This window comes from Armigeres subalbatus, unplaced genomic scaffold, assembly GCF_024139115.2.
Source record: "Armigeres subalbatus isolate Guangzhou_Male unplaced genomic scaffold, GZ_Asu_2 Contig948, whole genome shotgun sequence".
In the NCBI taxonomy this organism is placed as follows: domain Eukaryota; kingdom Metazoa; phylum Arthropoda; class Insecta; order Diptera; family Culicidae; genus Armigeres; species Armigeres subalbatus.
In genome coordinates this window covers 149,090-176,657 of record NW_026943753.1, presented here as the reverse complement: position 1 = coordinate 176,657, position 27,568 = coordinate 149,090, and the positions used below count along the sequence as shown (strand labels likewise).

Below are 27,568 nucleotides of genomic sequence, written 5' to 3'. Positions count from 1 at the left end.
AATTGTCGTTATCTTTGCAGATACGTATTTCGACCACAACTGTGTGGTCGTCTTCAGTGTCTTGTACTTGACTCGACTTATAAAGACTAATAAAGATTAAAAAAATATATATGATAGTTTAGATACTTATTAAAATAATCAGCTTATTTCAAGCAACCATACTATAATTTCCAGAAACCTTGGATAAACGATGCTCGTGTAGAATTGCATTAATTATATATTTGTAACTCTTCACCATCAGCGTTATTATTGAAGCGATAAGTGCAATACTGCAATGGAATTCACTTCTGCTTAAAAAATTGCTATTCTTGCTAAGCTAAACATCGTTTGAAAAAGCTTTTATTTGATATAAATTAACGAGATACAGCACTCATTTCAGTAATAGCGATTGCATTTCCGGCACACTTCAAACCAGTTCCCGGCCTAAGCAAAATTTTACTCAATCTCTCAACATCTTACTCTATTCTTTCGCGGGACGGTACACGCTTAAAATCAATAACACAGAGATATGTTTGCTTCACACAAAACGAACCTAATGCAGAACAACACCTAGATGAGCGACAGTTACACAGCCATAAAAATAGCTCGTGTGGTTTTATTGAAGCTTGGATTTCAATATTTTCAACAGTATTTGGTTCCTCATGAAACAAGGAATCTGTTCAAACGTTTACATGTTAAAAAGGACCGTTATCACGACCGTACGAGGCATTTTTGTGCCTGTGTAGGTGTTGTACTGCATTAGGTCCGTTTTATGTGAAGCAAACACATCTCTGTGTTATTGACTTTAAGCGTGTAGAAAATGCGACGTAAACAAAAATATGCACGAGACTGTCCTTAAATTATTGTTGTTATTGATACCCAATCGATTTTTTGGAGTGCTGTCAAAAATCGACTTTTAAAATATTCGGGGGAAATTGATCCCTCTCCAAGTATTTGCTTTGATAAAATTAGAAAGGTGCCCTCAGATTTTTTAAATATTTTTCCTTCAAAATACGTGGAATTTTCGAATTGCTGTGCGTATTCATGAACGATTTTTGTTATTAAATTCGACATCACATGCAATTTTAAAATTTGGGGAGACTTGATCCCCTTTTTATGGTGTCTACGCAATAAACAATTCTTCCTGCCATCCTTGCATCAAATCTCTCAAATCTACATAAAAATAGAAGCCATAGAACAGATTTATATTTTTTTGAATTTGATCGCCTAGATTTTGTATGGACGACTAAGGGGGGATCAAGTGTCCCCATATTGAGGTAATAACTTCAAATCCAAATATTCTAAAACTTTGATGGAGTGTTGACATTTTCATCAGTACAGATCGTTAAGCATATTTATGGCTTTGTGCTGTGAAAAAACGAAAGCATTTGGTCATTGTTATAAAAAGTTGTTCAAATTTCGCCAATAAAAGCCAATAAAAAATCTTTGGGAAGGTCAAAACATACAAACCGCCCTGCAGAATAAATAAGGTTGTCAATCCAAAAAATAACTCACCACGTAAAGGTCATTTGTCTAGAGGATCTATACAAAAAAATATGCTACAACAAAACTACTTTAGTTCTCGATAAAACATGGGGTGATCAAGTCTACCCACCTTCCCCTATTATTCATACTCATTTTTAATGGGTTGAAAAGATATTCTCAATCCAGTTGAAAACCGGAATTGGGGGATAGCGAAGTAGGATTTTTCTCACTATCCGTACGTCAGAGGGCCCTCGTCCGTACGTTCTACCTGTTCATGAAACAGGTAACCATTTTTAGTTCAGAAGTAAGAAACTTTATACTCAATTTTATACTTTATACTCAACGCCACATACTTGGCGTACAGTCGAAAGGCAGCCAAAAATTAAAAAAAAAAATTAGTATGTGTTTCTCCGACGAAAAACACCACGTCACATCACATAGAAAGCTTTTGCCAGTGGTACGATTGGCGCTTTGATGTTGCATGAAGAAGAAGCAGTAAGATGATAATTGAAAAAATTTCCACGGGATACCATACGGAAAAGTTTTTAAAACTCTTCTCAAAAATTCTAAAAGCAATTTAATTAAAAACGGTAAGCAGTACGGGGTTGGACTTTTCTTATATATTCGCCGGGAATCGGGTCCATAGGCCCAACTAGTGATTTACCCTATTTGTTTATCTTTCAACGTTCATTCCAATTAACAATCTGCACGCAAATTATTCGAAACTCTTTAAGAGCGTGGATGAAGTTAAATTTAATAGGCACATCATTATATAAAGAGCTTGATGATAGTTCGAAAGCTTTATGATAGTTCGATAGTGATGGAACATAGAAAGAATTATATTTGTGCACAGGTGACCATTTTCATCACGCGACGCCTCCGACATAAATATAAAAAAAAATGAGTATCATAATGTAATATTTAGTACATAAAAAATATTAGCAGGGTGTCGACTCAAATCTGAGAATAAAATTCCCTGACTCTCCCTGACTTTCCAGACCATTCCTCGAAAAATTCCAGGTATGTAAAATGTTTTTTTTTTAATTCCTAGAAGCATATAAAAAGCTCTGCATGTGTAAATCTTTGCAGTCCATATGAGTTCCTGAGCTACTGGAAGCCTAATCACTTCTAGAAACAGAAAATTAAGAATTTGTAGAATATCGTAGGCAAATCTGGTCGATCACAAATATTCAAGTACGCAGAACTCCTGAAAAATTATCATAATTCACATATTTCCAAAATTAATGTTATAAGTTTTCTGGTGCCTTCATCCATCATTGGGAATTCTCACGGACTCCCTGGAGTCGCAATAGACCTTCAATACTACTGACGGACTTCTTCAAATCGTTGAAATTTTCATTATCTTTCTGGAAATTTGTGTGAAATCTTGTATCTTTTGACACGACTTTTGAACCTTTTCCAAACAATCGTGGAAGCTTCTAGAAAACCTTCTAACGCCGTTAAAAATAATTTACGGATTAGGTATATCCGTGAACTCCGAGGCACCTTCTTTAGCTCTCAAGTATACTTACGGAGTAAGAATTCTTATTCACTGTCTGTGGAGTATATGGACTTCTGAAACTAGTTAAGGACTGCTTGAAATCTTCCAGATAATCAAGAATACAATCCCTACAAGCTCACATAAATCTATTCCCAGCAAAACATTGTAATCACTGCAATACTTGAAATAATTTGGTCTGAACACACTGAGGTCATTTAATTTTGTCGATTGTGGCCTTCGGTTTAAATAAAGCAATGGTCCCATGGAGAAATATGAAAAAAATAGGTCGTAAGAAGGGGCAACTAGTCTCAAACGCTAAGGGGAGCTACACCTACTCTATTTATTTTATTGATTTTTAGTTGTTTTTCAAAAATGGTCTTGGAGTTCCAGATTTGTTTTATTTATAGAAAGTTCAACTACTATCAACTAGATGTCAGACAACTGCAACAAGCAATGACACTTAATAACAAACATCAAATAGAGTTTTTTGAATAACTCGTTGAAATCTGTTAGAAGATTCCTTTGCATATTTTTTATATGAATCCTTTCACAAAGACATTCAAATCAAACTTGAGTGAATACGATACAATCTACCAAGTTTTGGAGCGGAGCTTTTTAAAACAAAATCTACTGAACATCCATCGAGGAGCTCCAAGATAAAAACTATCAAGACAGCTTTTTTAAATCCTTCGGGATTCTTTTTATGTTTCAGTCAAAATTCTGAAGTAATTTCTGGACAAAATTCCCAAAGCTCAACCAGAATACTTCCTGATAAAATTGTTTTATAAACATCAAAAGCAGCTAATGTAAAACTGAAACATTACTATTGACAACAACATCATCCTCCTTTTGCGTCTGAGCATAGTTATGGAGTATCGAGTAACGTTTAATCTGGTTTCATTGAGACCATCGCAACCTACGTATATGAGGTGGACCATATGATGCTTTAATACACTATCATTATCTCTACATGACCATTCATTTGACCACTTAAGGACGTGAGGATCGATCAATGATTTTACAAGCTAATCATCAAATGGAAGTTCCCGAAATGTTTTAAAAACATTACCTACATAATCTTGTTAGGATTATGCCGATGCTGTAGGTCGTCACAGGTCAACAAAGATACTATTCGGGATTTTCGTTTAACAAGCTTCCAAATATCTAGTTTCAGCCATTTGATTCAGTTTCGACTGCTTTCACTAGATAATTTTTAAACATTTGTCCGCTACGCTTTCATCAAAAGGTAATGTGATATATTAGATTTTTTTCAATATAGTTGGTTACTAGTTTTATAAAGAATGACTCTCGCGATTGATGGTTAGGTATTCGAACAAACTTTTCGTACTTCTTTTGTTTGATGGGAACATGACTCAAATGCTACTAATAAGGAAAAAGTGCAAAAAATTTAAAACGACTCCGACACAAAACCACTGAAACTAAATAATCTAAAATATTAAAGGGGACTATTTGGATCAGGTCTCAACATTGACCATTTGAACAACGTGGCTTTGGAACCTCTGTTATTGCTTAGTGATGAATAGAAACCAACTCAATTGTTGTGGGAACATGAAAAGGGCCCGGAGTAGACTTTTAGTCTAGAGGCTGCCAACCGCCACACAAAAAATAAGCTTTATAGCTTGATGGTGGTTGTCGACTGTAACTGCCTCGGAGAAATGTTTATCGGCTATGAAGTCTGATGAACAGCTAAAACGCTATATTAATTCTTATCCGACGTTTCAATACCTTTATAGGTCCTTTTTCAATGGATTAGAATTGCTTCAGAGTTTCATTGTCATAAGTTTAGTTTAGTATATTGCTCGCTTTTTTTAAAAAATCACAATAAATTTTCAATATTAGGTTTTGTGATTTTTTTCCCTGACCTCAATCAAAATTCCCTGACTTTCCCTGACTTTCCAGGTTTTTCCAGGTAGTCGACACCCTGTATTAGTTTAAAATAGCTACGGTGCTAGATCTACTCATATTCTTTGTATCGAGCTAACAATACCCGAAAACGGACGAAAGACGGCGAAAATACGACTAAAAACTTTTGCCTATATTTTTTTGAGGGTGAACCCAAACTTTTGGCCGGGAGTGTATGATATTTCAAACAAACGCTCTCCTGTTATAGTTGGCAGGTATAACAAAAATTGCATTTTATTCAAGTGACAACAACAAGCAGATAACAAGCTTCAGAAGGCTAAAATGCATTAGAAGATAGACACCTGTTGCAAGGATTAATAAACGTGCTTAAAAAACGTTTTGGAAGTCTTTCTGATTGCTAAATTAGTTGGTGTAGATTTGGAATTGGTCAGACAAACTACCCAATCTAGTGGTTATGATTTATTGTGTAATGGAGAGGAAGATATTCGAACGATTGATCCTAGTTCAATGAAGTTTTCAAACAAATTCACTATTGGGACTCTACAATTTCAACTTTTGGCTATATTTTTCAATTCATGCAAGGCCAAAACAAACTGAATACAACTGCATATACTGCAACGAATGCCAAAGGGTTCACAATAAAATGTGCTGCCGATGCAAGACCTACTAAAGAGTTATGTTGGCTGATGTGAAACGAACAGAATGGTGGTCAATCCTTCAAAATGTTCGGTACTAACTTTTACACGCAAGTATCAACCTGTTCTTCACGACTATCATCTGAAAGGTTCAAAACTGACGCGAGAGTCCGTTATTAACCTTCCGGGACTCGCTTGGTCCTGGACCGCACACGCAGTCCCAGTTCTGTATTGAACGAGAGGCGTGATTTTTTCGAAGGTGTTGTACTTTTTCAAACGGCGTGAGTCCTCGAAAGTTAAAGTCTTGGGTATTCTATTGGATTCAAGGACCACATTTCATACGTAACATCGAAAACATCGGCTCAACTAGGCTTCATCTTCCGTGTGGCTAAAGGATTTAGAGACGCATATTGCCTGAAAGCTCTGTACTGTTCCTTAGTCCGCTTTAAACTTGAATACGGCTCGGTTGCGGGGTGTTCCACCAGAATGCCATTCAAAGAGTTGAAACATTGCAGAAAACGTTCATTAGGTTTGCGCTTAGACTTTTGCCGTTGAGCGATCCAGGAAACCTGACTCGATATGAAGATCGAAGCAAATTCGGCATCAAAAGGGCGAAACTGCTTTTTTAAGCAAGAGCTTCTCACGTCGCTGGTGGGCTAATTTGTGGTCACTCACCTTAACCAAAGACGTTTCATAGCCCTTCTTTAGTGTTTTATCTATTCCATAATAAAAAGATTACAAACCCTTATGTGCTTGACATTAAAAAACCAACATTAGTCCATTTAAGCAGGTTTGACTTACATTTCAACAGTTTCCTTATAATTTGGAAGTAACTGCTGCAAGCTCGCCGCGCTTGTGTCCAGTTGCTAAGGGCATATCGTCCTGCCTACACGGGGCGTTTAGACCAGTGAAATATATTTTCGGAAAACGTTACATTTTTGAAGATGTTTATAGTTAGTTATAGTTTTCTAGAAATCAAAGGGGGGAGTTTTGGCGAGGTGGGGCGCATTATACCGTCTCACCTTACTAGGACAATTTAGCATCAATATTAGAAGGCAAATTCCTTCGCTTACCTATCATGAGAACAAACTACGGATTCAATTCACCTATTAATAGTATATGTCGCGTTTTCAATCGGTTGTTGAGAAGAGTTAAAATGATTAGTGAATCTGGCAACACTGGCTGTATGACTGGAATTATTGGCCCATACATACATACACAGAAAAAAAGTATTTAGTAAATACGACAATAATAGTGTTCTCAAAATTACTGTGCGTCAAAATTGTGATAACAACAGAATATGTAGTCAACCTTACCACATTATAGTACAGCATACCATGCTTCATTCGAGTTCAACTCATATATCTATTGGTCAGAATAAATATATTCTATTTTTAAAATAACTACCCCTTTGCTCATGGAAAATACTATTTTTATGGTAACATGCGCCATGTGCATTTGCTGTAATCGAATCATCCCACCTCCTTGTTTATTTTCTTACAATGTTTGCGGTTAAGTCAAGCGTATTGAACCGACGATTTTCAGCTGAAAATGTATTCTGTTCAGCTTTACCAAAAACATGGTAATTGTCTGTGCTAAAAGTTGACTGAACGCCATTTTCTTTGATTCAAAGTGAAAAAGATTTTCTTCGCACTTGTCTCGATTAATGCTCCTGATAAAAAAATTAAAATGAGTGATCTTTTAAAAATAGAAACAGTGAATATACTGATGGGCGATACCGATAATCCGGATATTGATGAAGGTAAGCATTTCTTGGATATGAATATTTCTAAATGATAAATTTCACACTGAAAACTTCTGAATCGCTCACAGAGGAAAACCATGACCCGAAATTGCAGGAACTAATTACAAAATGGAATTTGAGCCCATCAATCTACGCCATTCTCATCCGTAAGTAAATATCATGTTTTTATTAGATAAATATGATTAAAAATTTCATAATCCGTCTACAGAACATGGATTCTCAGTTGAGTACCTGAAAGGAATGGACGATAGGTCGTTGGACGACGTTTTTTCAGTGGCCAAATGGACCGGGCATAAGTGTGCCCTTCGACAAAAGTTGGTTTTGTGGCAAGACAGCGTTTTATACCAAACAGCAAGCACATCAAGCGCACAACAAAATTCGCCGGAGGTAAACACAGTGGAAGTCCCAAGAACATTGCTATCACAATCAAACCAACTGAAACATCGTCTATTGCCGACTACAGTAACAACGGAATTGTTCAATGACATTCTCAGTCGCAATGAGAAAGGTAAAATTGTTGTAAAACATTTCCATAATCACCAGTGCCTCGATGCTACCCATAGAAAATATTTGGCTCACACGATTGTCGATTATTACATCGCCAACGAGCTGTATTTTCCGTTACCTGACATGGCCAAATTTGCTCAACTTATAGCTGCGCGTTTTACAACAGAGCTAGCGGTAAGTTTCTATAATAGTTGCATATAATTCAGTTGAATTTGAAGCTTTTATCTTAACAGGTGATCTACTATAATCCCCGGGACGCCAAAGCTGATAAAAAACACCCATCCGGATTAATCTACGATCGCTTTCACAATCGGAATAAGAAAAGATTGCTTAAGGTTCCTAAGGAAACGGAAAGCAATTTTCAAGAAGCAAAGTATGCTGCACTGCATCTTTCTGAAGACGGTAAGACAGTGAATGTATATATCGATCTATATAAAATATCCACAGATAAAATTATATTTGATGTACCTTGATTAACTGATTGGACTACGGAGGAATTTTGTTCGCCGATTGACACCGTCATTATTTGAATTCAATGAGACCATGCTAGTTAATTAAGTACATGATTGGTAGCCTACAAACTATATTTATTAAAGTTAATCCCAGCGCAAGTACGCTAAGCCTGAATTTTGACAAGCTTTTTAGTGTCATGGCTCTACTAGCGAAGTGATTTAATGTTAGCCATGACCCAACCAGTAAATCACTGCTGTATTGTATCATTAACAAACATTATAACACACTAACATTTAACATTTTCCTATTTGTAGACATCACAAAGCAAACAGTACTGAAGAACTGGCTTCGCAATAACTTCGCTCCGGCTGAGGACGTTCAGATTAAGTGGAAACAATCAGTGTCATTGCGTTTGCGTTCAATTATCAATGAAGCTGATATTGAAAAGGCAGATGTACTATCTGAATGGCCTAGAATCCTCGATGAAACTGGATATCTGTTGGTAAGGATATAAAATCTGACTAAACGATGAATACTTTGCAACATTCATATGTTGAAACATATTCCACTGATAGCTGTCTGTCATTTATTTCTGTTTTATAGTACATAGATGTTACATTTAGTAACACTATTGTTACTGACCTGTGGTATTCGTATACCATCGCACAAAATGCATTCCCAAAATATGTATCGTTGTCAGTTTTCTACCGCCACCCACTTTCTAGTAAGGATAGATCCTCCCATAGGTGATGTTACGTTTAGATTAGCCAAGGGAAGACAATTGATTAGAATTCAAATTTATGTCAAGCTTAAACAAGGCAGGAGAATTGAACAAGTCACTCGAATTGAACATCTAAACACCGTCATTCAACTCACTTGAACGAAAAGAAAGTTAAATAAGTTCAAATTTTGGCAATTCAATTGAATTCAACGTTGTAGCATTAACGTCTAAACACCTAATTTCGTATAAATAGCTGTTTAAATATTCAGATCTAAACGTAGCATAACAAAAGTCAAACCAACCCGTTCCTCCTATTTCGCAACGTAATATTTGAATACCCCCTTTAAAGCTTCAGAGTGACAGTTCAAAAATTGTTTTCATTAAGTTCACAAAATGACACGTACTGGTCATTAGTTTTCGGTGAAGTTAATTTTTGTTTAAATATAGTAATAAATTTAATCATTCCTGGCTCGTGAATCATTCAGAACAACACCAACTATTCATGAGCATTAGCGAAATCAGGATGATAGTGGATAAAATGCTGCTTTCCGAGCTACGATGTGAGATACTAGAAATTGTATATTGTGTAATTGTCCATTAAAAATTCAGCTCAAAAGCCATTCGTGAAAGGGAATAAATCCGTACTGACTTCCAGCAGCATTTGAAAATGTAGTTTCAAGTTAAATAGTTCCGGTTGCGTTAAGAAAGCTGCGCCCGTAAAACTCCTAGGGCGAAGATTTGTTTTGGTAAAAGTTCGTGCTGTACTGTAGAGGCACTTAAATATTACAAATAATCTAACATCATGGGCTCGATCTGCAGCTTCAGCACCACATCTGAGCAATCCAACAATATTGTGAACAAAACGAAGTGATGGAACATTTTTTAAGCAGCATGAATTGCAATGATCTCCATGCCCTAAAATCGATCATATATATGACCCTTCAGAACGTCTGCTTATAGGATTACTGCGGCCACCTAGGATAGTTTTAATCATAATTATTGTAGTAATTGGAAAAGTGCTTTGGTAGTGCCTTAACAACAAGCTTGAAGATGCCTCCTTAGAGCATTTGCAAAAATTTGATATTGATATGTGAGTCATAAATAAGCAGATCATTCCCTGTCACTCCCGATTCTCGTCGGCAACGTTAATAACTCGGCCAACCAAATGTCTTGATTTTTTGTTTTGTTTTGTTTTGATGATCTATAATTACAAAGCATATACTAAAAACCAAATATCTAATTCGGTTGTAATGCGTTCGAGTAATGAACGGGTATGGAGGGTGCTGCCCTAATGGCCCTTTATCCTATATTCAAAATTCAAAGCATCTTTAAAAGGGCTACTTTTGAAAATTAAGTCCTGACTCAGGTTGATTGCTTTCAATTTTCTCACAAGTGAATTTTGCATTTTGATACTGCCCACTTCAATATAACACGAGCTTGCACCACAACAAATCTTCACGCCAAAACGCACAAACATTTTTTTTGTATTTACAATTAATCTTTACAATTAATCCGCTCTACGATTCGATTTCATTTGATCGTACTGAAATCTCATTCTCGAGAGAGACGATGTATTGTCGCGCCGCCACCAAACTGGACCGTGCGATTGTGCACTCGCGCTGCGGCACGAGTCAAAAACCCCTGCATACACATTTTCACGTCGATCGGTTGAGTTGTAAAAAACTTCGTCATCTGAACAAGTTATTGAAAGAAATTGTATAATTATAACATAATAAATACTATTACATATTAAAAAAACACATTAATAAAGTAAAAAAAAATACTATAACATCATTTAAAAAATCCTTTTTTACAGATCGATTCAGACTTTGATTTTCTCTTCGGGAATTCTGAGAAACTGTTCAACGAATGGAATGCATTCTCCGGTAATTTCTTGAACTACATCCGAAGCATCGAGATAAAAGACGACCACTCACGACAGCTTCTCGACTCTCTAGCAGATTTCCATTATCAAGGTAAAAGTAGTTTGAGAATCAAAATTGAATTGAAAATTAAATATTTGTACCCGTTTCAGATAGTCGTGATTTGGTCGTATGCTACGTATTTCAAGCTGTTGTCAAACCAACACGAAGCAGTGGTAGAAAGCTTCCAACAATACTACAGGCACAATTTGACGTCTGTTGTCTATTGCAAACCTACGACGAGTATATTGAAGATCTCCGTGCGCTGCGACAGGAATGCGAAACAGCAAAAGTTCAAATGACTCCACGCATTTATGCTATAGGCAGCATTGAACACATTGAAGCATTCTATGTCGTAACCGGAAAGTTTGAGTATAAATTGCCGTCTCTTTTGCGTAGCTTGGATGTCATCATCAAGCTGAAGCACGTGCTTGACTATCGTTTTCCAGATAGTTGCGAAGCTTTCTGGGGCTTCGTAACCCGGTTCTTCTACGGAATCGAATATAGAAGGAAGTCCAAGAATAATCAGCTGCTTCAATTAATCGCATATTTAGAATCTCTCCACGGAGGAGATAAGTAATGGACTGTTACCTCTGCCACAACTTCTTTCCCAACGTCGATAATTTACTGCAACATATTCAAGTGGAACATGGAGTTCCCAGCATTGCGAATTTTAAGTGCACTGCATGTAAACCTACAACGATTTTCAAAGATGTGCATCGCTTCAAACGCCACATAACATCTCGTCATTTTTCGCCGTTTCAAACAAGCAGCGCTTGTGTACAAAAACATCCTGAAGATGGAGTTGATATTATCGCGACTCATCAACCTGAAAGTTGCGACGTAACAGAAGTACTATCGAGTAAAGCGATTGAAGATGATCACGCTACGAGAGATAATACAGTAGATGATAATGATAACGATAGGCCATTAAAATGCAAAGAAGAAGAAATATTAGAAATAAGAAGTAGGTTAAGAGAGTTCTTTTTAAGTTTTACAATAAGTTTACTTAGCAAAAAAAATCTTACTAGAAAAGATGCCATCGAACTGCAACATAACATTACCGAAGACATTGTTGTACCAATACTAGATGCCATTAGCAAAATAGCAGATATTAGAGAAGATCCTATGAACGCTGAGCTTCTAAGTGATTTGCGAGATCCTTTTAATTTCATATGCACGGAGTATAGGTTGAATACCCAATTAGAAAATTTAAATATGCTAGAAGTTCCTCAAGAAATTCAATATAAAGATGAAGAAGGAACGTTGTGTCGAAAGGTTGCCTGGCGCCAATTAAATTCCAACTAAAAAAGTTTTTTGAAACATCATCCATGTTAGAGCAAACGATGCATAATATGACAAGACTAGAGCAGACTAACGACATATCGAATGTTGTTAATGGAACGTTATGGAAAGCAATAAAGCCTATGTACGGTGAACAATTGGTCATTCCTTTGTTCCTGTACTCTGATGAAGCAGAGCTGAATGATGCAATAGGAGCTCATTCTGGAACCCACAAAGTGTGTGGTCTGTATTACAGTTTACCAACAATACCATCTCATTATTTATCGCGATTAAGTTGTATTTTCATTGCTGGATTCGTAAAAGCTACTGACATTGCAGAACGTGGACCATCGACAGCATTAAAGGACCTTGTAAATATATTAATTGAGCTTGAAAAGGATGGCATTGAACTAAATATAGAGAATAAACCTGTAAGAGTGTACTTCGTGCTAATGGCTATTCTGGGTGATAATTTAGGTATAAACCAACTTATGGGGTATGTCACATCTTTCAACTCACTGTTGTACTGCAGATTTTGTACACTGAATAAGAATGAATGCAAGACAACTGTAATTTTAGATCCCAACAATCCGTAATAAGGAAAATTATGCTATTGATTTAACTAAAAGTTCCAAAGAGTCAGGAATTAAAGAGGAATGTGGCTTCAATAGGCTTCAGCATTATCATGCTGGAGACTTTGTTGCTGTTGACGTCATGCACGATTTCTTCTCGCATGGTATATGTGCTTACGATCTCACGCTTGTTTTTGAACATATGATTAAAACGCTAAGAATCTCATTGAGTATAATCAATTATCGCATAAAAATGTTTGATTATGGCAGGACTGAGAAACAAAAGACAATCAAGACTATTACACACCAACAAATTAAATTATCCTCATACAAAATGACCGCACGTGAGATGATGCTTTTAGTTCGATATTTTCCATTATTTTTGGAGATTTGATTCCACAGCACGACAAAGTTTGGAATTTTATGATGTCATTAGTTGAATTAGTAGATATAGTGCTACTCCCACGTTTCAATAATGAAATGTTAAGCATACTACATGAACAGATTATGTACCACCATACGCACTATCAGCAATTATTCGGTGCGAAGTTGAAGCCAAAATTTCATATACTATTGCATTATGTTGATGTCATTAAAAAGGTTGGTCCTCCTAGGTATACATGGAGTTTTAGATTCGAGGCCATGCATCAAATGTTTAAGCAATATAGTCGCAACATCACATCAAGAAAAAACATATGTCGTACATTATGTATTAAGGCTAATTTGTTCTTTATGCAAAATATGATAAATATGGGAGAGACCAAGCAAAACATTTCATATAAAAATGCATTGCATATTAAAATAAATGAATTACCTTATTATAATGCGATATCGTCCAGAGAAAACTTGATTTCTGATGCATTTTACATTTGTAAAGTTGCAACATACAAAGGTACAGAGTATAAGATTGGAGATTTTGTTACTAAATCTGAACATAACATGCGCAGAATTGAATTATATGAAATCAAAGATTTGCTTGTATTTGAAAACGAACTATTATTGGTTTGTAAAGAATGGTATGTTGGTGATTATTCATACCATTTTGCGTCAATTGAAGTGCATGAAATCCAAACACTTTTTGAAATTTGTAATGTGTCATTGTTTGATGGTCCACCAATACACGTATATAATGTAGATGTAAGGAAATTTATAAGGCTAAAGAAGTTTTTTGTATAAATTTGCAAATAAAAACCACGAAATAAATCAAAGCCTTTCGATTACTATTATGTATGATAATACAGGTGTTACAATTGATATCAAATGTTTTCTAATATCAAATTGAACAGCATATTAGAATTTAAATAGAATTTAAATACCATGAATATAATAACAATCTATATTTTGGAAATTTTTTTTAATCAAGTTTCAGTTAGAAATTCAATTTAAATTGCTATATCCAATAAGTTATTTTACTCTAAGTAATTACTAGAGAATTTTTGGTATCAATTCGAACAAATGTATTATTCATCATCACAATACAATAGTGTTATGTAATGTAACAAATGCGTTTAAATATACCATAAACCGAAGAGTAAGAGTAAAAACTATTATTGTAAATTTAAATACCTTCATAGTAGAATCACATGCCGCACAAAAGGCAGAATTACCATAAACATGGTAAAAAGCATTGGAAGTAGAAATATTCCAACATAGTAGATATTACTGTTCTTTTAGTTCTAATAAAACAATTGAATTGTCAGCTGAAAATCGTGGGTGTGTAGCGTTTAATTTAACCCTCTATAATAGTAATTTTCACTGCACCTTTTCTTTCTGTGTACACTGAAAATAAGTGTGGAGTAATTTTAACCATGGTCGTGCAGTAAAAATAACAACTCTTCGTACAGTCAAAATAAATTGTTGCCATGGCATATTTTACCATGTACATAGTAAAAATAACAACAGCTTCTCCTGTAGTTTGATTCGCATTTTTCAACAAAACACGTATTTTTGTTCTCTTAAGAAGTATTATAAATTTTATTTTGTTGTTATATGACGGTAAAAAATGACGCAAAAAGACGATCGAGTTGTAAAAACTGTTGTCCAAGGGATTGATTAGGGATGAATGGCAATATAGCGCTCAAGCTGTGCCATCCAGCAGCTCACTGAACAAAAGTGAGCACCAGAAAGAAGAAGAAGAAGATTAGGGATGAAGAACTAATTGACGGTATGTATGGCAATTTGTTGAACAATACTCGGAATAGTATTTATCGTCAAACTTTATTTCTTTTTTCAGCCCGTGAGAAGCCCCGGAGCTTCTGAAATCGGTCGATGATAATCGCAACTGGAATCGTGAATGTATTTTGTTTTAGTGGTAAGAATATTTTTTTTGTGTTTATTCAATTTATACGAAGATATTTTTTCTGCCGTCAGGAAACAGCTCCATATTTTAACGAGATAAGGTGATCCGCAATTCGTCCGTCATGGAACCGGAACCGGACCGGACAAGTTATCTCACGAGAACCCTCTCATCATCGTCTGTCTACATGTATGCATGACACTCTGATTTCCGGAGGACGCAACCGGAACGAACGAAATGGGGAAGATTTTGACAGTCTTACACGACCAGCGCTAACCACGGTTGTCGGTCACACCGTGGTCGACTATTGCAGTGCGAATGGCAATACTAAGTACTTCACGGTATTCGTAATGTATCACAGAAAAAGTTTAAAGAATAAATAAAACATTTTGTACAATTAAATCATCGTGCATTAATTGCCAAAAATTGTCGACAAGAAATTTCCATCCAGAAAAATACTACATATAATGCAGTTGAATTTACTACTCAATTGTTATTTTGAATGCAACAAATGGTAAACTTATTAACTTTGTAATTCGGTAGAAATAACCATGCTCCACAGTAATTTTGACATTTGTTTGTATATTATGCAGCCATGGTAAAAAACACTACACATTTCGTTTGAAATAAATGCGGTATGTAGTCTGCACAAATCAATTGGTGTTGTGCATTTAAATTAAACTATCAATATAGTCACTTGTCATAAGAAGAGTTTATACCATCCCATTGAATTCCACCACTTAATTGTATCTTGACAGATACGTATTTCGACCTCAACAGTAAGGCCGTCTTCAGTGTCTCGTACTTGAGTCGAGTCAAGTACGAGACACTGAAGACGGCCTTACTGTTGAGGTCGAAATACGTATCTGTCAAGATACAATTAAGTGGTGGAATTCAATGGGATGGTATAAACTCGTCTTATGACAAGTGAAGACATTCCACTAAAAAGCTCAAAATAATTTTCTTATCTATATAGTATTTTTTACCACAAAGCTGTTTTCAGTGTACTGAAATGTTGGTGTATATTGTAATAGTGTAAGAGTTGTGATGTTGTTCTGGATCATGGATTCATTCATTCGAGCCAGAGGAAAATCATCGCAACATCGGTGTTACAGTGTTTTTGATTTTACCAGAGCTAGTATTGAAAAATATTTTTTACGTTTAATGTCGCGGAATTGTGATTAGTTAATTAGTGTATTTGTTAAGAAAATTATTTTAAACTTTTTAGTGGAATGTCTGCACTTGTCATAAGATGAGTTTGTACAATCCCATTTAATTCCACCACTTAATTGTACCTTGACAGATACGTATTTCGACCTCAACAGTAAGGTAAGTGTCTCGTACTTGACTCGACTCAAGTGACTTTTGTACAGTTTTACAACACAATATTTAGAATACAGTAGGGTCGCTTTCTACGCGGGTCTTGAATTTTTTTTTTACGCTTTTTCAAAAGGTCAGATATGTGGAAACCACAAGAAGATTTTCGTTGAAGTTGTTTTTACGTGGATTTCTGGATTTACGCGGTACGTATCCCTAACTTAAAAACCCATAGGGGCGGGGCACCAGTAATAGTGGTATTAGAGAAGGTCCAAATAGTTTAATTTATAACAATTGATAGAAATACATTTCCTGTGATGTAATTATATTGACGGAAAACTGTTCTTCTCTACATTTCGGGAAAAAATAGGTTGATTTTTTAAAATATTGTTTTCTTTTCGAAATCGCTTCTTCTATTGCCAGGTACAAGGACTAAAAATAGTAGTATTTGCTAACATATTTTCCTGTAATAGTGAATCTCATTGGTTTCTTATGAGATTCTGTTATGTTATGGGAACGCCTCACCATTACTGGGGAGCAAAAATTTTCCCGGGAAATTTTGAATCCTTTTCGATCACTTTCATCTATTATAAGCAAGCACTATGAATGCTATGAAATAATTTTTAAGAATTAAAATTTTCAAAATTTAGTGAAAATCGAGTTTTTACTATACTGGTACAGCCACCCTATTAGTGTTCAAAATCCCATTGATCGGAATAACACATTATAAATCAAACTAATAAAAGTAGGTAGTTTAGTTCATTAAATAGAGCACAGATATTTAAAACAGGTAGATATTCAAAACAAAACTTACTTTCACTTGTATCCCTGCTTCCTGCAAACGACGCAAAAATGGTTGGAGCTCCTCCAATTTCAATGAACGCAATTTTACACGCACTGCCAAAAACTTCCCACGGTTAGGTACAATAAGGTACAATCACCACAACCGAAATAATCCCTGAATAAACTCGCAGCAAGTTACCTTCGTCTTCTGAACTAGTTTTATCTTTTCTCACAATGATTAAAATATTTGCGCACTCGCGACGTAATCTTTTTCTCGGTCCGTAGCGGCTGGCTGCAGGATTTGTTTGTGGATCTCCTTATCTTCACCCCCACAGTTTTCTCATCTTCAAGCTTCTGCCATTAGAAGAATCGTCGCGTCGCTGATCTGCTGAGTCCGGTTTTATTATGCCAACGTCTCAACCAGGAGTCCAATATCAATCACCGCACTTCTTGACCAGGAATGATTATCACCGAAATTAATCTAAATTGATAGCCCCGCGACATCAACTTTACACAACAACGGCGGCGAAAGATGCTTCCGCGGCAATGGTTGTCACTTTTCTGAATGTGCACCAGCTTCGTGTTGGTTCGATTCGGTTGTGGATATTGTTTTTGTTTTCAAATAATCCCGCAGAGAGAATAAAAATTCGCGTTCGTGTGAGAGAGTTGCATTTAGCGATGACATTTAAATGCATTTGAAAATGTTCGTTAAGTTTTCTTTGCTGATGCACTCGACGAAAATAAATGTTTGCATGCAGCCACTGCCGGGCCAAATACCCGAACGACTTTTGTCCGAAAAGTGCACACATGCGAAAGCGCCCATCTTGAGCCAATCGAACATTGAGAGATGTCAGAATCTGAGCATTGTTATCGTTGCGGATTGAAAGGTATTGCGATTGTAAAAAGATTGTACGAAAAGTTTTTTCGAATAAACAATTTGTTTTTTCGAATAAACAATTTGTTTTATACAATGGCAAGTAGAAGTATCACGGATACAAATTTCATCCATTTGCTTCAAAAATATACATGTTTATTTCCAAAATGGTAATATGTTTGAATCAAACATATTTATTTTTAAAACCAAATTAAATCCCTGTTTGTTTTATACATTCACTAGTGGGCAGCCCCTCGCTCGCTCTTGCAAAAGTAAACAAACACTCGAGTTCGGATCGGATCCGATCGGCAGCAGCAGAGCAGTAGAAGCAAGAGTAGAAGCAGATGTTTTCTTGCTTCCAAATTAATGATAAGGATGTTTTTCAGGTACAGAAAGGTAAGTAAATGAAATATGAACGTTTGGAATTGTGAAATCTGGTAGTCAAATGCTACCAGAATATGAAAATTGGTAGAATTGATAACAAAATATTATGAGTGGTCGAACCAAAACAATAATATCCATGTTTGCTTCAAACATTTAGCTGGTTGAAACAACTTGAAACGCATCATTTGATTCAATAATACATAGTTATGGTTCGCTTCAAATGCAACAATATGTTTGATCCAAACATATTTATTTTTGATGCCAGAACAAACTGCATTTATGTTTGGATTTATCTAGAATATGTTTGTTCTTAACGTAGTTTTTTCTGCGTGTACATAGTCTAGTTCATGAATGGTGTATTGCACTTTTATTTTAGTGATAATGCAATGTTGGACGTTAGATAACAAACTCGAAAAGTGCCATCATACGCAAAGTCATGTTCGAGCTCCAACATTTTGTGCCGCGGCAAATGCTGGCAGCGTTTGTTTACGAAAGTAACAGCGTTGCTAAATCGTCTGGAAAAGTATTCACCTATTAATATAGCAGGCCTAACACCTATAAGATGTGATATAAGGCTTGCTGACATTTAATCATCTTTCTCCTGCACGCGGACAGCAAGGATACTTACTTGATACTTGATGGGCTACATCTCTTCGATGACCTACGCCGAATAGAGTATCCTTCCCCACTGGACTCGATCCTGGGCCAATCGCTTTCAGTCGCCCTGAACCTTGAGCGCCCTCAGGTCCTCAAGAAAGGAAGGCACAGAAAGTATATACAGTGTAGACCCGATTTTGTCACTCCTCGCTTTTGTCTACTTCCGCTTTTATCACGTTTTCGATCCGATTATATCCCGTCCCGATTTTGCCACGTTTTTGACCCGATTGACCCATTAAAATTTCAAAATTTCAGTCGTTCTTTTTATTTTTGCAAATAATACCGCAAACAACTATGGTTTTCATTAAATAAGTTTCACCACCTGTGGTTTATTATCCAGCTTACCACGATCGGTAATGGCGGCTTGTCGCTGGGTAAAAAACAATCGGTCACTGTACTTTTTGACACTAGCTGGAGGAAAACTCACTGGCGAAAAGGCCTTTTTTCCCTTCCCCTCATCCAGGAACGCCAGTGAGCTTTCCTCCAGCTAGTGTCAAACAGTACAGTGACCGATTGATTTTTACACAGCGACAAGCCGCCATTACCGAGCGTGGAAAGCTGGATAAATCGTTTTTAAGTACTGTCAAGGATTTTTTAAGTTTTTTCGACAAAAAACGGGAACCGTTCAGGCATGTGAAATGAATTAAAAAATTGAAAATATTTTTTTACGATTTTGTCACATTCCCTATTTTATCAACCCAAAATTCACCAAGGGGGTGATAAAATCGGGATATTACTGTACAGAATCCCATCCACCTTTTCGCGCATGATGGCGGCTTCTGTGGGTTTCAAAGTGTATCCGTCCCTGTACTTCTTTAATATCTGGCTTGGGTTTGAAATTCCATTTTCCTCCTGTTCCATGATGAGGGGAGAAGTTCATCAAATTGTCAAACGCTGAAATCCACAGAAGACGCCATTATCGTACGCGAAAAGCTTCCGAAGTGTTTTTGACGTAGAATTACGTCCTTTGGTTAGATAGGGGGTCAATCCAAAGTTTCAAGGTCAGGAAGATTCTGGAGATTGTGGTATCAATCGATCAATTAACTCTCTTTTCCAAGATTTCTAAGAACTATTATAAATAAATGATTCAACTACAGTCGCGATTCGCTGGTTGAGCCATGACACAACCCAACTAACGAATTCGGTTTTTTAGTTGGACCAACTAACAGCCATTTGAACACATGTATTTCGACATGAATATCACAAATGACTAACACCAATTGCAAGAGAGTTCGTGGGGCAGTACAGTCGGGATTCGCTGGTTGGGATCTTAATACTTGGGTCACTTTTTAGTTGGGCCTCCGCTGGTTGGGCCATGGCCCAACTAAAAAGCAACCGTACGTCAAAATTCAATGTAAACACGAAAAACGGTATTGGGCGTCACTGGACATCATTTGTGATGTTCAAGTCGAAATACACGTGTTCAAATGGCTGTCAGTTGGCCCAACTAAAAAACCGAATTCGTTAGTTGGGCCGAGGTCGTAGCCCAACCAGCGAATCGCGACTGTACCAGGCGGGATTTATGGGTGAACGCTCTACCACAGACCGAGACCAGGTGTTCGCCATACATCAGGTATTGCAGAAATGTCGCGAATACAACGTGCCCACACATCATCTATTTATCGACTTCAAAGCCGCATAGGATACAATCGATCGGAACCAGCTATGGCAGCTAATGCACGAAAACGGATTTCCGGATAAACTGATACGTTTGATCAACACGTCGAAGACGAAGTTCATGATAGGAAGAGGCTCAAGAGAGGTCAATGTAAGCCAGAGGTGGTTGAAGAATTCGTGTACTTGGGCTCACTGGTGACCGCCGATAACAATACCAGCAGAGAAATTCGAAGACGCAATCGTACTGGATCGGCTGGAAATCGTACGTACTTTGGACTCCACAAGACGCTCCGATCGAATAGAGTTCGCCGCCGTACCAAACTGACTATCTACAAAACGCTTATTAGACCGGTAGTTCTCTACGGACACGAGACCTGGACGATGCTCGTGGAGGACCAACGCGCACTGGGAGTTTTCGAAAGGAAAGTGTTGCGTACCATTTATGGTGGGGTGCAGATGGCGAACGGTACGTGGAGGAGGCGAATGAACGACGAGTTGCATCAGCTGTTGGGAGAACAATCCATCGTTCACACAGCGAAAATCGGAAGACTACGGTGGGTCGGGCACGTAGCCAGAATGTCGGACAGTAATCCGGTGAAAATGGTTCTCGACAACGATCCGACGGGAACAAGAAGGCGAGGTGCACAGCGGGCAAGGTGGATCGATCAGGTGGAGGACGATTTGCGAACCCTCCGCAGACTGCGTGGTTGGCGAAGTGCAGCCATGGACCGAGCTGAATGGAGAAGACTTTTATGTGCAGCACAGGCCACTCCGGTCTTAGTCTGGTAATAAATAAATAAAATCACAAATGATGTCCAGTGACGCTCAATCCCGTTTTCCGTGTTTACCAGCGGAGGCCCAACTAAAAAGTGACCCAAGTATTAAAATCCCAACCAGCAAACCCCGACTGTATTGAAAGAAATTTGAATTTTAAGGTAAATTGGGTCCTAAAGTCCTATCGTTTATGGTTGCAAACGATAGCGTATGGAGCAACGGGTTGTTAAGAATGTTGATCGTAAGAAAACAGCAGGATTTTCTTCATACATTTTTGGAGGAAAGTCAGTATTATTTATCTATGGTTAATGTTAATGGGTAAAAATATCAACTATGTCCATATTATTGTCGCGCTCTTCTAAAACGCTCAGCTCTTCGCGGTGGTAACGCGCAAGCAACGATTGCGCAACAGCGCGCCCATAAGCTTTTACACAGGGTGCGTGTCTGTACAGGTCTGTACTGTTAAATTTAATAAGCCGCCGAATAGGGATGCATAATATATTTGTAACTGATTGAGCGAATACAAATTGTTGACGGGAAAAAATAATTCAATCCATAGGATGTTGATTAATAATATTCCTAAAATCTGGCAACTGCGAAATTGTCTTTCGTTAAGATTAATCTGGCTACGGCAGACATGCTCGATTAAGCTGCGTTCTTGAATTCGTGGCACAAACCATAGTGCCCCTGTTGTAAATTGTTCTATAAATTTGTGTACACCACACCGTTGCAACAATATGGTTTCACAGTGTGACGTCACACGTATGTAGCCACGGCTGCGTCCTGGTGAATTTCTTCCATATTTGACAGGTATCGGTGGTTTGTATATAAACAAAGCTTCATCCGCTTGCTGCGGGAGATAGGATGAACCTCATGAACCTACCACCGATAAATGTCAAATTGTGTTCATTCGATTAAGTTTTTGAGGTTATGTTTGTTTGATGTAAAACCTTATTGGTGACGTCGTGATGAAAAAGGTCATAAAAAAAATAATCAAATTCAACGCGAAAACAAAGCATACAATACCATTTTCTAAAACCGGAAGTGTATCTTCTAATGAAACAAAATCTCATTCCTTAACTGATCACTAATGGCATCGAGTTTACTTCTAAATCGCCCTCAGTACGAGCAAACGTGTAAAGACTACCTAAATCTAAAAACTATCGCCGGTAATAGCTGTGCATGCCAACCGGAAATAGTAAAGAAATTCAAAATAGCTCTAATGCAGGAAATAGCTTCCGTTAGAAAGTTGGAAGGCGCTGTGACACTAGAAGATCTGTTTCTCCTGTTGGAAAGGCGGAATTTATTAAGTATGTTAAACGTACAACTGCTGATCAAATTGGACCAGTTTATTAGAGATTTGGATTACTCAAAACATCTGGCAAAGTACCGCTCCTCGTTGGAGGGGAACTATAACTGGATTAAGCGTTTCTATCTTGAAGGTATAGATAATCTGATTTTATTTAGGAAGCAATTTTACAGCACTACTAACATTTTAGATCTCCGCTACCGGGACCGTCGAACACTGCTGGAGAAGGAAATTGAGCAAGCCAAGTTGGGTAACCCAATTGTAGAAAATACTATCCCAGAACCACCAACGGCTAATCCCGATCCAAAACCAGTCCAGCCTCCCATTGATAACATCGAACCAGTATCAGGAAATAGGTTCAATCAGAATCGACACACAATCTTCACACTATTGAGCAAAGAAATTGGCCGTAACTGGAACACTTTCGGGAGGCTTTTGCAGTTAAGTGACAGTCGGCTAGAGGAAATTGAATTCCGGCATCCCAGAAACGTCAAGGCAATTGTCGGTGAAATCTTAGAAACGGCCGAGAAGGAGCAAAGGGAAGACGGTCAGGACATGTTCTTCCGCGTATTACTGCAGGCACTAGTGGACTTTAGGCGTAAAGATCTGAAAAATAAAATCGAAAAGTTGTTAAGATGACTCAATTGTATAAATCGTTGTTGAGTTGACGTCGAAACAAACTAAACCACTCCAATTACACCACTTTTGCCTTGTCTGTAATTGCATATTTGTCACATATGAATAAGAAACAGGCATTATTTATGTACATACCTTCGCATAGCGAGCAGTACAACTTATGTTTGGCTTTCTCGAAAGGTTATCATTTCACCCCGAAAACAAACTTTTTATTGGAGGCTCGGATACCCATACTCATACATCTCTATTTTTGTTAATGTAAGGAAAAAGCAGGTAATATGAACAAGTTGGCTATATTTAAATTAAAACACTATTTAGGCAGATGTCAACCCTGCACCATGAGTTAACCCTTTATAAGGCAGACGAATCTAAAAATAGAGGTAATAAACTATAGAGGACGATTGTCGCTGCGGTTCCCTTTGTTATCGTCCCAAACATGTTGGGTACCTAACCTATCTGTCAAAACGTTCTGATTTTTCCTTTGTTGACATTTAGTGCCCTATCCTCGCCAGCAAAAGATGTTTCGCCAGTGACGACAGCGACAAGCGTCCTCTATAGTTTATTACCTCTATTAATCTAAACAAACTGCGGTATATAATTCGGGCCTGGTGGCCTCACAACTGGATCTCAAACAACGAGCTCCATCGTCGTTGTCACCAGAGGCCGATAACAACAGAAATTCGGGATCGGAAGTGGGGCTGGGTCGGCCACACTCTACGTAGGATCGGAAACGAAATCTGTAAACAAGCATTAGACTGGAACCCAGCGGGACATCGCAGCAGAGGCAGACCCAGAGGCTCATGGCGGCGAAGCCTCAATAAAGAAATAAAAGAAGTCGACCGAAATCTAACCTGGCAACAGGTTAAAGCGATAGCCGGGCATCGCTCAGGATGGAGATCTTTCAAGTCGGCCCTTTGCACCACCGGAGGTGTACAGGATCCATAAGTAAGTAAGTAAGTAATCTAAACAATAAATTAACAAAAACAACAATAGGACACAATGTTGACATGGTATTAAACTTAAATGTATGTTTGTTTATACATTAAATAGTTCGGAAATATTGAAAAATTGGTGATAATATAGGGGGAAAGACGGCTTTAGCAGGTTTTGTTCTATTATTGGCAGGGGGGTTTTTGTCGACCAAATTTTATGAAATTTGGCCACAATGTTCTTTGATATGCAAAGAATGTTTAGGCCAAATTTGAGCATAGTCAGACATAAAAAAAAACCCCTGCCAATAATAGAACAAAACCTGCCAAAGCCGTCATTCCCCCTAGTTGCCACTGCCCGGCAAGCGGGAAAACAGGTACTAACAAAAAAAAATTAAATTAGGTTTTACGTAAAACCAGTCAAATCCTAGCCGGAAAACGCATTATAAGTGAAAAAAAAATTTTTTTTGCGCCTCTGTTCCCAAGGGGGGACCAATGGGAAATAATAAGTAGAGCTCTTGTTAATAAACAGAAAAACATATAATTTGTTGGTGGCAATATAGTTCCCACTGCCTTATAAAGGGTTAAGCCAAGTCACCATTTTTGCATTCGTGTATCATGAGGCTAACCCATGATACTTTTATGCCCAGGGAAGTCGAAAAAAATTTCTTCTCAAAAATTTCCTAGACCGGTCCGGGAAACGAACCCAGCCACCCTCAGCATGGTCTTGCTTTGTGGCTGCGTAATCCTTAACCGACTTTCAAAGCCTAATTGATCACCATTCAAATTGGTAACGAGGGGACTCGACTAACAGGCTAGTAGTAGTAGTAAAATTCTTCTTTATTTAAAACATGTTTTGTTCTACAATCATTTTTATACATGTACAGTGATCGGCCGGCTTGGCCCTCCAACTTCAATTTCAATTATTGTTATTATTATTATTATTATGCTATTACTTAATTTTAAAAAAATAATGTATCATGACGGCCTTTAGGAGGCGCTGGTGTGTTTTTTAAAATTTGATAACCTAACTACTATGTACACTAATATTTACAAAAAAAAAAAATTTGATAACCTAGATTGGAACTAGCGCCCTAATTGGTGCCTGATCCGAATGCAAGCAACGGACCCTAAACTTTTCTTTACACTCACCAAAGCGTTCATGTAAGGTTTTTATTCCGGCCAGACGGTGGACCTCGGATGTTCTTGTCCTGGGAGGGGTGTTGAGGATCATCCTCAGGAATTTGTTTTGGACCCGTTGAAGTTTGAGGTGGTGGGTTTTAGCGCAGCTCTCCCAGACCGGCATGCCATATTCGATCACAGGGAGGATGATTTGCTTGTAGACAGCAAGCTTATTTTTCAGGGACAATGACGACCGGCGGTTGATCAAAGGGTACAGTAGTTTCAACAAGACGTTACACTTTGTCACCGTTTTGTCAACCTGTTGCCTGAAAATAAGCTTGCTGTCGAGGGTCAAGCCAAGGTAGCCAGCCTCATTGGCCCATTCCACAGTCGTGCCATTGAGGATGATTTTACAGTTCCCAGGCGGAACAAGTTTAGGGGATTTGGAGTGGGGGAAAATGATGACCTGGGTCTTCGCCGCGTTGATACAGATCTTCCAGCTGGTGAGGTACTCTGTCAGGGCATCCAGGCCTCGTTGGAGTTTTGCCACTAGCGCTCTGATCACTCTACCGTTGTAGACGATGGATGTGTCATCTGCGAACAGAGACAGAATGCCGCCTTCTGGAGGTTCTGGCATGTCGGAGGTGAACAGATTGAAAAGCAGGGGCCCGAGGATACTGCCCTGGGGAACGCCTGCGACGATGTTGTGCGCATTGGAACTCGCTCCGCTGATTGAGACCCGGAATGTCCTTGCCGACAGGTAATTGTTGATGATTTTCACCAGGTAGCTGGGAAGATTATAGCGTTGTAGTTTGTACACCAGGCCATCATGCCATACATTGTCAAATGCCTTCTCGACATCGAGTAAGGCCATGGCGGATGTTTTCGAGACAAACTTGTTCCGTCTGAGGACGTTGGTAACTCTGGTCAATTGGTATACTGTTGATCGACCGCGTCGGAAACCAAACTGTTCCTCGAGCAAGATGTTGAGATTTTCGGCAGACTCAAGTAACCGATGATGAATAGCTTTTTCGAATAGCTTGGATAACCCTGAGAGAAGGCTGATGGGTCGATAACTTTTGGGGGAGGAAGGATCCTTCCCAGGCTTCCGGATGGGGATGACTTTCGCTGACTTCCAGGACGATGGGAAGCGATGCTCAAAAAACGGAGCACTCATGTGTTTGAGCTCGAGATTCAGGATGCTGTCGAAGCCTGGGGCCTTCATGTTCTTCGACGATTTGATATAGGCCGTCAATTCGTCAGCTGAGATCTCCAACTCCTCCGAGAAGTCGTTGGGAATCAAATGGATGTTGTTAGCATGCTCGTTGACGGCTGCTTCGTGTGGACTGACGATGTTCTGCCCAAGATTGTGTGAGCTGACGAAGTGACGACCTATTTCAGCGACCTTCTCTGCAGGAGTTGTCAAGCGATCCTTAGAGCCATTATTGTCTAGTGGGATCAAAGGTGGAATGGGCCGAGGCTTGGATTTTAATATTTGATCATTTTGCGGCTTAGCATAGTCTGAGAGAGTGCGGACCTTACTCGAGAAATCGTTATTTTGAGGTCCACCATTCTGGCCTTGATAATTTTTGTGATTCGATTGCAGCGTGCCTTAAGCTCAGGCAGTCCAGTACGCTGAAACTGCCTGCGATTGACATTCCGCAATCGAATCAAATCTTTGGTGAGTGTATCGATGTTTAAGGAGTTGCTTACCTGCCGAGCCGTCGGTACGTGTTGCTCTCGGGCCGCCGTGATCGCCTCCTCGATAGCGCACAGCTGGCGGTCGATACTTTCCGGCGTCTCCGGACGCACCTCGTAGTCGACGGTGTTATCGACGCACTGCTGGAAACGCTGCCAGTTCACTCGGTGGTAGTTCCGCCGTAACTGCTGGTGCCGATTGACCGAGGAGCCCAGTTCCGCCACCACCGGATAGTGATCCGAACTGAGCTCCTGGTATACAACCGGCTGCGAGACGTGGTCACTCAGGTTTGTTACGTAGAGATCGAGCGTTGCGTGGGCACCGGACCGACTCAGCCGAGTGGGGGAATCCGGGCTCAGGATCGTGTAGTGGCCTTCCTCCATGTCGTTGCTCCAGATGGTGCCGTTTCGATTGCCGCGACTGTTGCCCCAGGCTTGATGTTTGGCATTCAAGTCGCCGGCAA

At 38.5% G+C, this 27,568-nt stretch overlaps 3 protein-coding genes and 1 long non-coding RNA gene across 16 annotated transcripts in view; 3 read left to right on the top strand and 1 right to left on the bottom strand.

The window, feature by feature from the left end:
- The window catches only part of LOC134204904 (uncharacterized), a 132,077-nt gene extending 114,466 nt beyond the window's left edge, over positions 1-17,611 (bottom strand). For 8 of the 13 annotated variants that reach the window (XM_062679699.1, XM_062679704.1, XM_062679702.1 and 5 more), the window contains exon 1: positions 17,136-17,611. The gene's annotated coding sequence lies outside the window, so the exon portion shown is untranslated. The remainder of the gene's footprint in view (positions 1-17,135) is intronic. The other 5 variants (XM_062679706.1, XM_062679711.1, XM_062679707.1 and 2 more) reach the window with 1 other exon arrangement.
- LOC134204897 (uncharacterized) lies at positions 7,174-11,957 on the top strand. Its single transcript, XM_062679693.1, has 7 exons — positions 7,174-7,225; positions 7,294-7,395; positions 7,458-7,930; positions 7,990-8,158; positions 8,524-8,711; positions 10,747-10,906; positions 10,966-11,957. The coding sequence occupies exons 1-7, from the start codon at positions 7,174-7,176 to the stop codon at positions 11,430-11,432; spliced, it is 1,611 nt and encodes a 536-aa protein (XP_062535677.1). The 3' UTR covers positions 11,433-11,957.
- LOC134204901 (uncharacterized) lies at positions 14,848-15,686 on the top strand. The gene is made up of 3 exons (XR_009978011.1): positions 14,848-14,872; positions 14,942-15,019; positions 15,079-15,686. It is a non-coding gene; the product is annotated as an uncharacterized LOC134204901 (long non-coding RNA).
- Positions 17,612-22,361: 4,750 nt separating the features above from the next.
- Positions 22,362-23,363, top strand: LOC134204896 (fas-associated death domain protein-like). The gene is made up of 2 exons (XM_062679692.1): positions 22,362-22,852; positions 22,910-23,363. The coding sequence occupies exons 1-2, from the start codon at positions 22,501-22,503 to the stop codon at positions 23,356-23,358; spliced, it is 801 nt and encodes a 266-aa protein (XP_062535676.1). The 5' UTR covers positions 22,362-22,500; the 3' UTR covers positions 23,359-23,363.
- The last annotated feature ends 4,205 nt before the right edge of the window (positions 23,364-27,568 follow it).